The sequence below is a fragment of the Marmota marmota genome, unplaced genomic scaffold, assembly GCF_001458135.2.
Source record: "Marmota marmota marmota unplaced genomic scaffold, marMar, whole genome shotgun sequence".
NCBI lineage: Eukaryota > Metazoa > Chordata > Mammalia > Rodentia > Sciuridae > Marmota > Marmota marmota.
Genome location: NW_025999842.1, coordinates 21011794 through 21026864, shown reverse-complemented (window position 1 = coordinate 21026864; position 15071 = coordinate 21011794). Strand labels below are relative to the sequence as shown.

General features: G+C 34.2%; 1 protein-coding gene across 9 annotated transcripts in view; it reads left to right on the top strand.

The window, feature by feature from the left end:
* Ascc3 (activating signal cointegrator 1 complex subunit 3) overlaps window positions 1-15071 on the top strand; it is a 355403-nt gene that overhangs the window by 220 nt on the left and 340112 nt on the right. For 6 of the 9 annotated variants that reach the window (XR_007351808.1, XM_048814551.1, XM_048814518.1 and 3 more), the window contains exon 2: window positions 14214-14344. Coding sequence is in view for 8 of the 9 variants with exons in the window: in XM_048814551.1 (XP_048670508.1) it covers window positions 14255-14344 (90 nt within the window). In the remaining variant the exon portion in view is untranslated. Of the gene's footprint in view, window positions 1-130; window positions 152-224; window positions 377-14213; window positions 14345-15071 lie in introns of those variants that run through there. The other 3 variants (XM_048814431.1, XM_048814389.1, XM_048814495.1) reach the window with 3 other exon arrangements.

Genomic DNA, 15071 nt, shown 5'->3' with positions numbered 1-15071 from the left:
GGGGTGCAGCGGTCGGGGACGGGCGGGAGGTGGGGCCGCAAGACCCCTGGGCCGGCCTTAGTCAGACTGGGCAAGCCCGGACCTGTCACCCCTCTTCTGGCCTGGGACGCATCAGCCGGGACCTATCCCGGCTCAGTCCAGGAGTTTGAAGGTGGGGGTGGGGATGAGAAGAGCCACTTACTTCCCAGGTGTAAAGGCCACAACGTGGCCACTTGGGGTTATTCTTGTGTCTTGTGTGTGGGTAATTTGTTTTCATTATTATTATTTTGGTTTCAAAGCCGTGGTGAGAGTTTCCTTTGGTTAGATTTTGGGAGGAAAATCCGCCTCCTGGTATATCACCCCCTGGCACACACACACTGAAAAGTGAACAGACTGGGTAAGGAATTTTCTATGGTGAACTGTGGATGAATTTAGCAATTAAGGAGTCTAGAATGACATTTTGAAACAAACAAATTTGTTTATTTGTGTGCTAAGGAGGTGACATGGGTATGAGGGTGGTTTTAAAAGATAGATTACATATCATGAATTAACTTATTAATGGAATTCAGAATGCTCTGGTATTTGTTATTGTTTGGTTTAAAAGAAACATAATTTTAGCGACAATTAAAAGTTTGACATAAATGATATCACATGGGCAGTTAAAATTGATAATCTTACCTAAAGTTATGGTTAGATTGAATAGTAGATATCTCCATAACCAGATTTCATGTTTAATTTTTTTTCTGATTATCACAAAAAGAAAGCACAAAAGTTGAGAACTCAACTTTTGATATTAGTCTAGATTGTGCTTCAGTCCATGTTACACCTTTTATTTTTAATGAGGTTATAATAGTCTTACATGAGGAAAATGATTCCTAGAGATGCCAGTTAAGTTTAAGCTTTGTCTTAAAGTGACTTTGTTTTTATGACTTAGCTTTCTTGATCCCTGTTAGTTTTTTTGTCATTCATTCATTCATGTCTTCAAATGTGTCAAGCAATATGCAAATCTGGCAAATAAAGATACAGTCTGTGTTCATGGAATTTTGTATAGTAGTGGCACCCTTTTAAGAGTGAATCTTGACAAGGATTCTTTTTCATACCATGAATATCTAGTTGATCAAGGCAAAGCTTTTTACAAGAATATACTATTATAGATGTTTATGTATAACTGGCATTTAAAGAGGAACAGCATTAGTTGATATTGTCTTTGGTTAAAAAGACAGTATACATGCTAGTGGTGTGCCCTTTAAGAGGAGTAAGTTTTTCTTTTTGCAAAGTTGGTGTAAATATAAAGTTCGCAATTGGAAATCTACCAGAAAAAAAATTAGTATTTTTCCATTCTGTACATTGGTCTGATTAATTTATCATATGTTAATAACTTGTGATTTACATACATAATAACATAAAGCATATTTCTCAGGGACATGTCTAAAATAATTTTATTACTCAGTAATACCTTCCTTGAGGAGATAGTTGACATAAGCACTTTCAGCATGAAATATGTTGTGATATAAGGTGGTATAGTTTTCAACTTTAAGATGTCTACCTGAAATTGAAATTTTAGCAAAATCAGCATTTATTGATAGAAAAAGTACAGAATTATCAAGGAGAGTAAGATGCATATTAAATATCCCTAATCCCCAAATCCAAAATCTGAAGCATTTTAAGCTCTTACATGAACATCATAAATGGAAAATTATATACCATGAAACTTTTTTCATGGACGAAAACATTAAAAGTACTATATATAAATTTTCAGGCTGTGCATAGTGGTGTGTACCTATAATCCCAGCTACTCAGGAGGCCGAGGTAGAAGATCACAAGTTCCAAGCAGCTTTGGTAATTTAGCAAGACTCTCAAAATAAAAAGGACTGGGGATGTAGCTCAGTGGTAGAGCAATCCTAGGTATAGCAGAACAAAAAAGTACCATCTCATTTAAGTCCTACATTTTGCATGTGGATGAACAAATGAAGATAAATCTACTATTTGTTTTCATTTTTCTATTTACTCACTATGTTTTACAAGTTTTCCTATTTTTATGCCATCTCTAACTTTTGATTCAAAGATAATACAGTTTAATTCATGTTTGAGCATTCTGTTTAGTTAGATTTTGAAATGTGAAAGGGGCATTAGAAGTCATTTTGTAAACCACTTTCATTTTATTGATGAGAAAATTGATACTAGAGAAGTTAGCTGATTTTCTACCATGCATGAAGCAAAAAATGGCACCAGAACTTAGTTTTTCTTATTTTTATTTTACTTCTACTATATTATTCTGCCTCTCCTCATTGTTATCTGACTAGACTAATTCTTGGGGACCTTTTTAAATCAAGATATAATCTCATTTATCTTGCTGGTTTCAGTATATTTTGACTAATCTTCCTCTGTTTCTCTGATTAATTCTCCAAAGAGGATTTTTAGGAATTGCATTCATTATCCGAGGTTTATAGTAGTAACATGGAAAATTAGGTTGAAATTTGGAGAGGCACATAATAAAAATCCTAGTAACGAGTAAGAAATTTACAGTTAACAATAAGAGATTTTAGGATATATTTTAATAAGATAATTGCTGATTGGTGAATATATATATATGAAGAAGGAGAAGTTTACACCTACTTATTTAATCACTAAACCAAAGATTGCCAAACTACTGAATTAGAATTCCTAGCGATGGTGTCTAGAAATATGAAAGAAACTCTCCAGTGATTATAAACAGTTTGTATTTTGGGGTAAATTCTACTTTAAACCTATGAACTCAACAGCTCTTACTTTAGGATACTATCTGTTTTATTAAACTTGAACTTCAAAAGAAGCAAAGTAACTTCTCAGGATTATAGAGAAGCAGTTGCTAATGTTAGGTCATTTTAAATTAAGTGAAGGCTAGCAAAGTATTCAGTTATGGGTAGCTAAGAAATATGATACATAGAATTGATAAGAGAAAGTGCAAATTCCTTTTTCCAAGAGAGGAAATTCATGCTTACTGCTGAAATAGCTCCTCTAGTTAGGAAAATTTTGTTTACTCTGTTTTTGAAAGTGAATAGAATGCCCTTAGGCTAATCAAATGGAATGATATGAAGATGTTAAATTCTTCTCTTAAGCATAAATAGAAATAAACACACCTTTATCTTCATTTAAGAAACTTAATTATAAAATTCTACGTAAATTATTTTGAAGTAGAAATTTATTTGGGGGTGATAACTCAACTTACAAAATAATTTCAGTATATCTTTTCCAATTTGAATGCATTTTCTAAAATGAGGCCGGCTTTGGAGTAGTACCTTTAACACTAAGGAGTCTTACTGAACATTCTCCAAGGAGTGAAGGAAGCTTTGCAAAAATAAAGTATTATCTTTATTCTGAGGATTGGAGTGGTAAGGAATGCCTAAAAATCACTTTTGGGTAGCTTCATGGTTTCACTCTGAATATACATCATCTAGCAAATATTTACTAAGTTCCTAAGCATAGGCCAATAACTACACAAGGTACTGGGGAAAAAAGCAAAAACTACACTACTTATGATCTATTGAAGACCAGTGTGAGGTTCCTGGTTTTGTAGGACTCTTGAGTGTACTGACCTGAGACAAGGACTTGTCACTCATTCATTGAATCTGAAAATCAGCTTGGAAAGAAAATGAGTACACTGTTAGGAAGTTTAAAGAGTGGATGATTTCACTCCAACTATTCAGAGCTAATGTGTTCATACATTATTTATTAAAAAACAGAATATTGGAAAAACATTGATAAGATGCTGAATCCAATGGATATTTAACCTCATGTAATATTTTGCATGGTTAACTACTACTCTTTCTTTTCCTTTTGTTTTGATGATATCACACTTCTGGTTTTCTCTAGTCTTTTTGGCCTCTTGCTATTCAAAATCTCCTTTATAGACCTTTTCGTTATTTATTCCTTGAAGGCTTGTGCTTCTGCACCTTCTGTCTTTTCTTCTTAGTCTTCATACAAATCTGTGGGTGATTTTCCCCGCAGTATTTACAAGTGTAGGCACTAGATTGATTTTTGCTAGCTTGGTCTACCCAGCATGCTGTCTAGCATGTAGTAGAAATACCAGTTAAGAAATATCAGTGAAATGAGTAAAAACTGTTTTATTCATCTGCTTATCCTTCCTAGCCCACCTCTGTCCTAGGGTTTAGCAACTATTGACTTTTCTTTTAACCTTACTTTTTCTTTTCTGCTGTATTGTTTGAGACGTGAAAATGCTTGCCTAAATATTAATTTTGGAATTGTCTACTTGTACAGTTTTGAGTTCTTTGAAAGAATGGCATCATCAGTTGAATAAATCACAACATGTTAGATTTGGGGGAAGACATAAAAGCTTTTCTTTCATGTTTGAGCATATTTTCTACTTTGTAAAAACATTTTATCTCAGAAGATTGAATAATCAAGTTTCTGTGAAAAAATATTTTTGGGGTCTTTTGAAGATGATATAAATAGATGTGTAGGAACCTAAGTAAAATACTGCCCCATTTTGTGGCAGTTTTGTCTTCACTTTGTGCTTTCTGTCAATTCCTCCATCCATTCATTACATAAAAATTTACTGAGGACTTCCTATGCCTTAGACACTGTTTTAAGTGCTATGGATATTGCAGGGAGCCAAGTTCATAGTCTATTGGATGAAGTGGACATAAACATGGAAAATAAGTCATAAGTGCTGTGGAGTAAAGTGGATTAGGTACAGAGAAGGATCAAGGAGGGGGGTGTTATTTTGTATAGGATGACTAAGAAGTCTTCTCTGTTAAGATATTTGAGCAAAGACCTGAAGGAAACAAAGGAATTGTTTATATGGTATCTCCAGAAGGAGAAATTGATGTTTATATCATTGGAAGGAAGGGCAATGTGATGCCATAAAGAGCAAGGAGGAGCATTTAGGAGGTCAAATTAAAACATAGAACATTCCTTCAGGCCTTTGAAGATAATCCAGAGATAAGATTTTAAGCAGATAAGAGAGCAACAGTGTTTGTGAGGTTTTAAAAAAGAGTTATTCTAGCCAGGTATGGCAGTGATTCAGGATGTTGAAGCAGGAGGATCTCAAGTTTAAAGCCAGCCTCACCAAATTAGTGGAGGCCCTAAACAAATTAGTGAGACCCTGTATCAAACTAAAAAATAAAAGGGCTGGGGATGTCGATCAGTGGTTAAGCACCTCTGGGTTCATTCCCCCAGTACCCAAAACAACAAAAACAACAACATCCAAAAAAGAATTATTTTAAAATAAAGGGTGGAAAAAAGACAAAAAAAAAAAAAAAAAAAACACACACACACACACACAAAAAACATTTTTGTTTATATGCAGAAACTAGATGTTTGGAATTAAGAGTGAAAACAGGAAGAATGAATAGAAGGCTATGAAGCACACACATTTCTCTACAGACTTACAGAATATTTCTAACACCATATGTGCACTTTTTTGTTTTACATTGACCAGTTCTCAGATACCAGTTATGTCCTACAGTTAAATTTAATTCTGTCACTATCTACCTGGAATTAGCCTCATATCCTACAAGTTAAAGGCTCACTTCAGATGCCATCAGAAGTCTGGGCCTTCTAAACATCTGACTCATTTGCTATAAATCCAGGGTTCCCATTACACATTGTTTGAGTTCAAAAATTTGCAAGAATGACTCAAAGAACTCAGGGATGCACTTTACTTGTATGAGGATACAGATGAAGAGATGCCTAGTGCGAGGTCTAGAAGGGACCCAACCTCAAGGAGTTTCTGTCCCTTTTGGAGTTGTGGTGTGCTGTTCTACAAGCTGGTACGTTGTTTCACCAACATGTGAGTTCATCATTTCTTCTTCAAGAGTTTGTTGTACAGAGTTTAATTGACAGCTTCTCAACCTCCTGCTCCCAGAGATTAGTGGGTGTTGCTGGAAATTCCTAGCCTTGTAATTACTTGGTCTTTTAGGTTATTGGCCCAACCTGTCACTTTATTGTCATAAACTCAGGTATGATCAACAAGGGCTTGCTATGAATACAAAAAGAGACTCCTATAATTCAGGAAATTCCAAGGGTGTTCTGTGTTGGAATCCCAGGACAAATACCAAATCTGTTTCTTTTTTGGGGTGTGGGGGACTGCTGATTAAACCCAGGGTGCTTTATTACTGAGCTACATTCCCATTCCTTTTAATTTTGAGACAGAGGCTCATTAAGTTGCTGAGGTTGTCTTCAAACTTGTAATCTTCCTGCCTAAACTTCCCTAATCTTTGAGATTATAGGCATGTACCACCATGCCTGTAATAACTGAGAAATAACATTGGATCTAGCAATGCTGAGGTTATTTGTGACTTTAATAGCTTGAATAGTAGAGGAAAAAACCTTATTGGAATGGAATTTTTGCTATAAATAGGAAGCAGAAAAGTGGAATGGTAATTGAAGAGGGTAAAGCAGAGATTTTAAAAATATGAACGCCACTACAGCATGTTCTTAGGTTTGGGGAATGATTTAATGAGGAAGAAAATATTACAGATAAGGAGAGAGGGGATGGTTTCAACATAGTATCTTTTTATCATTTGTTCCCAGGACTTAAATAATTTTTCATGAATAAATTAACAAATTCATTTATAAAACTATCATCAGATGCATTTTTTTAAGATCAGTGCTAGATAAAAAGTGGAATAAAGAACATTTTAGTAATACCTTTTTTGGATTGTTGTGAGAATTAAATTATAGTTTTCCTTGGTTGGATTACCATCTTGAGGTTATTCTTTCATCCTCATTAACTTGTTGTTTCCTAAGTCTTTGCATTTTCCTTATAATTCTTTACTAATCTTTTCTTTGCTTTCTTTTTTTCCCATGTGAACTTTTTAAAAAAGTTAAAAAATCTGAGATCCCTCTTATGCATTAATTCTTAGATGTAGAAGACATATTTGTTAGTAAAGTGAAGGAAGGATTTTTAAATGTTTGTTGCAAATAAAATTCAGAATATGGAGTTAAATTTAAATTTCAGGTGAATAACAAATATTTTTTTACTTACTAAAATCATTAGGAGCTATAGAATATGGAGTATTTTAAATTTTTCCAAAAAAAGTTGTTTATGTGAAATTCAAATTTATCTTTACATTTGTGTTTTTGTTAAGTCTGGCAACTACAGTTTAGAGTAAAGATTTTATGATTCTTAGTGTGAGAATAGAAATGCAAAAGTATATTATCAGTGTTTGGGTTTTTCAATCCTGGCAGTGAAATCACATATAAATGAAGAGCAGGAAGGGGGAGTTACTTCAAAAAACTGATGTTGCTGGGGCTGGGGATGTGGCTCAAGCAGTAGCACGCTTGCCTGGCCTGCAGCCCAGGTTCGATCCTCAGCACCACATACAAACAAAGATGTTGTGTCCGCTGAAAACTAAAAAATAAATATTAAAATTCTCTCTTTTTCTCTCTCTCTCTCTCTGTCTTTAAAACAACAACAACAACAACAACAACAAACCTGATGTTGCTTTGCCTGAATACTTTAAAGTATGAACTGAACATAGAAGAGTATAGAAACCAAGGACACATACAGATTTGTAAGACTGGAATGCCTGTCCTTGAGAAAACGTTAGAGTTAGCAAAAAGCAATTTTCAAGCTGCTGTTATCCCCAGTCTGTTTCTTGGGGCATGCATGTACTTGGATGTTAAAAAGAAAAACAAAAAAGGCTTATTTATCTATTAAGTCTGCTTCCTCCTTTTATACCAAAGAGAATGGAGAGTGGACTCTGGATTGGAAAGGCAGAATTGATTTGGACAAAATTGAAGTGCATTATGGGTGAGAATATTAAAAGAGCCTCCTGATGGTCAACATTCAGATGTTTAGTTTCTTATAAACCTGAGAATTTTTAGAGAAATGTTTTCAAAACCTATAGGGTGCCAGACATTTAGTTTGATGCTTTCATAATCATTATCTCTTATTAGACTCTGTTTACTTAAAAATTAATTATATGATATTTCAATAATATGGAAAATTTTCAGAAAATAATGTTAACACTTTACTGCATACCCAGATTTAACAAGTATTAACTTTCATTTGCATTGGATTTTTCTTTTTGAAAAAATAGCAGCTTTTGTTCCTTTTTGTCACTTCACTCTTTCCTCAGTCCTTGAAGCTGGTATATGAGATTCTCATGTATGTTTCTACATATTTCTGTGTAATGAGATATAAATCAAGGCATACTGAGGAGGACTGATAGAAATGGAATTGATTAATATAGTGAGGAAAAAAGCTTAGAGTAGGATGACAAATGTCGTCAGCTGTTTTAGAAGCCATTTATGCAAATGAGTGCTTAGATTTGATAGCTTACTGACATTAGATAGTACAGATAATTTTTGTAGAAGTACTTTGAGACGAGAATGCAACATACATTGAGTTAGTAATTCAATTTATGATCTATGCTTTTTGAAAACTTCTGTAAACATTGAAAAACATAGTGTTTAACCTATACAGATGTCATTTTTATTAAAAAGTTACCAAAGTATGTCAAGTATAATTTTCAAATATTCAATTATTTTCTCCATAAAAAATGTTAACTTGCTATCTTTAGAGAGATACATGACATAACTGTTTGTTAAAGCTTCATTCTATAATTTTTAAGCCATCAAAATGTGAATTAGGCCAGGTACACTGTCACACACCTGTAATTCCAGCAGTTTGGAATGCTGAGTCAGGAGAATCACAGGTTTAAAGCCAGCCCCAGCAACTCAGTGAGGCCCTAAATAACTTATCTAGACCCTGTCTCAAAATAGGAAGGGCTAGGGATGTGGGTCAGTGATTAAGTGCCCCCTAGGTTCAATTCCTGGTACTAAAAACAAATAAACAAAAAGGTAAATTTAAAAACATGTTTCTAATGTTTGATACTTTTTAAAAGCATGTTGATTCTTTAGTAATTAATTTTTTTAAAGTAGGAGGTATCATTCATTCATGACTGACAAAACCTGTTTGTATTTTTTTGTTTGTTTGTTTTGTTTTAGTTGTAGACAGACACAATACCTTTATTTTATTTTATTTTTATGTGGAACTAAGGATTGAACCCTGGGCCTCAAACATGCTAGGCAAGTGCTCTACCACTGAACCCCAACCCCAACTGCAAACCTTTTTTTTTTTTTTTTTGCCCCCCGTTTTATTATTTATAATTTGTTGCAAAGAAAAATGGCTTAGAATTTTTAAATGTAGGAATGAGAAAAATGGGCTTGACCTTTTCAAAGATTTCAGTTTAGAAAGCTATAACTGTATGGAGTATGATAGGGAAATGGCATGTCAGCTCAGAATGAGGCACACAGAAAATGTTTCTATGGATTGTATTTGTCAAGACACATTTCTGATTGATATAACGGAAGAGATTACCCTGTTTCTATGATTAGTTTATTATAAATTACATCATAAATATCAAATCTACTAGAATGTCATGTAATTTTAGGTTATACAATACATCCTTTCAGGAAGATCAAGTATGTTTTAATCTGCTTTTTCACTGCTGTGACCAAAAAAAAAAAAAAAAAAAAAAAACTGACAAAAACAATTTTAGAGGAGGAAAAGTTAAATTGGGGCTCATAGTTTCAGAGGTCTTAGTCCACTGACAGCTAACTCCATTGTTCTAGGCTAGAGGTGAGTCAGAAGGTCACCAAGGAAGGGTATGGAGGAGGAAAGCAGCTCAGGGGGTGGTACCAGGAAGCCAAGAGGGGAGGAGAGGATTCTAATTTGTAATACCCTGTGAGTTAGTTCTCTGTTTTTCTGTTTCTTGTTTACTGTGCAACTTCATTTGAGTCCTATTTATGAAAATTTGGCTTCCAGTTTTCTATATTTGAGAGGCAGAGGTAGACATTTCTTTCATTATCACCATGTATATGTCAACCTCTTACATGGTATTGGGATTAGAGCTATTTATAACAAAAAACTAAGGTCATCATATCTTTAAATTTGGAGTAACACTGATTGAGAGTAAAAATGAACCAAATTTTTAAATGCTTCAGGAAAGGAATGGTGCTCTATATAATTGTGTCACGGAGGACTGTAAAGTCAGGAAAACCCTTTCCTTCTCAACATCTAAGGCTGAGCATCACTAGAGTTTTGGTTTGATATTAAGAATGTATCTCTTGAGAAGATGTATTCAGAGTTTTTGAGTCAAATAAATTTTTTAGCCTATGTTCCTTGAACCTTTGGAATGAGAATTATATTTTTTAGACATAATCTATTATAGGTCATTTTCCACTGGGACCAATGGGGAGAGAGTTAATATAAACACATGTGTAGTGGGTCTGTTCCAGATTTTCTTGAGAGTGATTTGTGTACTTATTTGATCTTTGTGAGGTGTTTATTCAGACTCTTGTTGTCCTCATAAGAAGCTGAAATATTCTAGCCACTTGTTTTCCTAAAGACATTTAAAGAAAATGATTTTCTTATGCTTTGTGAAAAGTAAGATCAATATAACTGTAGGGGATCTTCTATAGTATAAATACTGATTTGTGGTTATTTGCTTGTCAAGGCTTCTCCACTTGCCCCAATCTTTGGGTGGGAACTTTGATTTGTATGTAGTTAGTTGAGTAAGTTAAGAGAATAAGAACCCTATACATATTTTTTTGTTTTTAAGAAATCATTATATATTTTGTATTACATGAAAAGTACATATGTAGGTATGTAATTGTCTTTCCTATGCTTCCTTTATTCTCTCTTTTCCAATGTGCTTCCTAACTTAAATGGGAACTGTTTTAGTTAGCTTTGCAACATTGTGATCAAAATATGCAAGAACAGCTTATGGGGGAAAGTGTATTTGGGGATCATGGTTTCAGAAATTTTTGTTTATTGATGGTGGAGTCCATTGTTCTGGGCCCAACGTGAGGCAGACCATCATGATTGATGGACATGATGGAGGAAAGCAACTCACCCCGTGGTGGCCAGGAAGCAGAGAGAGAAAGCCCAAGAAGGGGCCTGTCGGGAAGAACAATTCTTCCAGGACATATCCTCAGTGACCCATCTCCTCCATCTGTACCCCATAGTTATCATCCAGTCAGTCCATGCAAAGTAGGATGGACTGATTAGGTTATAGCTCTCACAGTCCAAACACTTTACTTCTGAAAGTTCCTGCATTAACATAGGAGCTTTTGGGGGCACCTTATATCCAAATCTTAACAGAAGCTGTTCAAGAGCACTTGCTTTTTTCTTAAGAGTGAGGTGGGATCTAAAGTGAATTTGTGCCTTTACTACATAAATCAATGCTTTCAAAATGTAACACCAGAAAAGAGACATGATATATGGAATATTCTACCTCAGGCATGGTCTTATAAACAAATGGCTACTTGCACCACTATTGAGGCAGAATATTTTCAGTTTAGTGTCAGGGTCTTTGAAGACTTTAGAATGCATCTTCGCAGCCCTTCAGTGTGGGTAGAAAATTTAAACTCTAGTGTTCTAAAACATTTATTTTTATTTTTTAAAATATTTTTTTAGTTGATGGGCCTTCATTTTTTTTTTTTTTAATTTATTTATATGTGGTGCCCAGAACCGAACCCAGTGCCTCACACATGCTAGGAAAGCACTCTACCACTGAGCCCCAGCCCCACTCCCCTAAAGCATTTATTGTATGCCTTACTTATTTGTGTGTGTGTGTGTGTGTGTGTGTGTTCTGGGGATTAACCGGGTTTAGGAGTGCTTTACCTCTGAGTTACATCCCCTTTTTTAAATTTTTGTTAAAATTTTTTTTGAAACAGGGCCTTGCCAAGTTGCCCAGGTTGGCCTCAATCTTGTGATCTTTCTACCACAACTTTTTGAGTTGCTGGGATTACAGGTGTGTGCCACTATGCTCTCAGCTCCTTAGTTTTCTGTAGATGATACGAGCTTTGTACAGTCCTTGAGAGGATTAATAGAAAAAGTCATTCAAGATACATTCAATCATTCAGTAGAATTTAATCATCTCACAGAATCCCATTGATAAAGGCTGGTAGGATGTATACTGCACATGAATTAAAAAAAATTTTTTTTTTAGTTGTATATGGACTCATTGCCTTTTATTTGTTTTTATGTGGTGCTAGGATCAAACCCAGTGCCTCACACTTGCCAGGCAAGTGATCTACGACTGAGCTACAACTCCAGCCCCACTGCACATAAATTCTGACTCCCAATTTCTTACTAGATGGGTTTCTTTTTCACTACTGACTTGGGGCAAAACTGGTGATTTAAGGATGAAGGACACCATCTCTAAAACAGTGGAGTTTTTGCTTCATCTGTGAACTTGTTAGAAATGCAAACTTTTATGCCCTAATTCAGTGCTGTGTGATCTTCCATATCAGAAAATTGGGGTAAAGATTAAGGTGGTAGGGCTCAGCAATTTGTTTTAGAAAGCCCTCTAGGTGACTTTAATAAATAATAAAAATTGAAAATTTCTGCCCTATGCTGTCCACTAATTCCCTATGTCATATTTTTCCTCTACATGCTTCAGGAAATATGTTGCTCACTGTTAGAAAAATTCATTTATAACTTTCTGAATCATCTTAATTTCCACAAATGCTCTCCTAAATTCATTCCCAATGGGCAGTTGGAATCTAAAGTTGGCTACCCTAGGGAGTTTATTTGCAAATTTTTTGGACTGAAATTCTCCAGTGTGATGTAGACTCCAACTGGTTTTTTAAAAGTATGTTCACATACCTGTTCCTTACTGATTTGCAGTGTAATTATGTATGTTTGTAGATCTTATCATTTTGTTTCTGATTTTTAATCTTACTATATTTTGCTCAGAGAATGACCTATATCAGGGGTCAGGAAACTAATTTGGTCACTCTGAGCCCAAATATACTTTTTATTTCTTTTCTTTCTTTATTATTGGCAGTGCTGGGGATTGACCTCAGGGTATTGTGCATGCTAGGCAAACACTGTACAACTGAGGTTCTTTGTCTGTGACGTGTGCTGGATTATTTCTTTAATGCTCTCTTTCAGGTCATACTTTTCCTTTTAGCTGTGATTAATCAGTTCTGTAGTCTATCTGTTGATTGTTTTCAAATTTAACAATTATATATTTTTATTTATAAAATATATTTTCAAACCCTGCAAGTTCTTATTCAGTATTTTAAAAATCCTTCTTTTATTTTTTTTAATCTCAGTTATGTAATATCTAATTATTTTAATATATGAGTCAGATTTTCTAGGTATTAAGCTTTATAGAGATTTAGTTAAGAGGAACAGCAGAAGCTGGGAGTGGTCTAAAATATTTTGTATGTTCCTTGCCCCCATCCATCTGTTTTTTTTCCTTCTTATATTGGACAGTTTTGGTCAGATAATTGTTTGTTGTGGAGAGGCTATCCTGTGTTTTATAGAATGTACAGCAGCTTCACTGACCTCTACCCATCAGAAGTCATAGACCACTTTCACTTCCTTTCTAATTGTGATAACTCAAAATGTCTCCAGATATTGCCAAATGTCCTGTGGGGAGTGGTGTGGAGAGGGAATCTAGTTGAGCATTGTTTTAAGACTTAGAAAACTTACTTGACATTCTCTGGGGATTTTATAACTGTAAATAGTAGTTTTGTTCTAATAAGCAATCTTAAGCCAGGACAATCTTAAAAAGAGATAGATAAGGATTCTCCAAATGCAAATATTATTAAATCTATTTGCCTGGACATTGGTTGTTTAATTGCAAGCATGCTAACTGAGACTAGACATAGTTATCAGACTTTCTTTTTCCCTGAGAGTTTACCATCACCAGCTGCTTTTATTCTTTTTTTTTTTTTTTTACTCCAGTCTCCTGTTCCTATTTTCTCCATTTTTCTTCCTTTTTTTAATTGAAAAAAAAAATTATTGAGTACCAAAAATGTTCCATGTTAAGAAGCCAAATATATGAACATCAGTGGGAAGAGCATTGCAAACAGAGAAAACCACTGGAAAGTTGTGTAATTTGAAATCAGTGCATGTAAAATAAAATTGGGGAAAATATTGTCAGTTTTCTTCATGTCTTTATATTATTGGTAGTAGTAAAACAATATTTGAGGCTTATATTCAAATACTGTGTAGAAGTCATTTTGAAGTAATAGTATAGTAATATCCTGAAACAAATATCTATTTGTTCCTTTTTCTTTTCTGCAACCATAGTAAACGTGTTATTTAAAACAAAACAAAATGAAACAAAAAAAACCTTCAAGAGTTGGAAATGTATCAGGAGAATTTTTAACTGTTTTTTCTCCCCCTTGCCTTGTATTGGTCAGTTTTTTGAGTCGATTATACCTCCCATTTCTGAACAGATAAATATCATCTTATTTTGTTTCAGTTTCAGGTTTCTCATTGCAGGGATCACTGATTGAGAAATAGATGGCTTTGCCTCGCCTCACAGGAGCCTTGCGCTCCTTTTCAAATGTTACCAAGCAAGATAATTATAGTGAAGAAGTGGCTGACTTAAAGGTAAGTTTTTTAAATGAGAACTCTTATAGAGTATGTATATATATTTGACATTGCATTTTTGTTTTTTGTGCTAAAATGGAAGGTTTATCTTGTTTGGCATGAGACCAAGAAGGAGAGTAGGTGTACTGATGTACCTATGGGACAACTTAATATTAAGCACCCATCACTGTACTGTCAAGAGGAATAATCAGAACTATAATTTTTCTGTTGCTAAGGTCCCTGGCTCAAATTATTTTGTGATATAATCCAGTAATTTACTTGTGAATTATCTGAGTAAGTTTTTAGGTCTCTGGTAAAATTTTTATCAAATAAACAGAAACAATGTCTGTACCTTAATATGAGAAATATAGATATTAATCTCTTGAGCTCAGTAGTTGGTCTTATAATTGGCTTATACTTATAATTGGGCTTAAACCTCTTATGAGAGGTATTTAAAGCTTAAGAAAACACTTGTTATTTAAAAAGTCACTTTATGATTAAAATTTCAAAAATAAATATGAAACAAAATAAGAAACAAAAGTTTACATTGACTGCAGACTCTTTAGCTTTTCTAGTAAATATCAACTACTACTTTTCATAATAACTAATATGTGGACAAGTTTCCTCATGAGTCATTTTATACAATAAATATTAATTTTACCTTTGCTGTAAATATAGATTCCACCAGGGCAAAATGGTTATCATTTTGAAATGTCACTTTTGTCTTATGAAAGGAACTTCTTCAGTC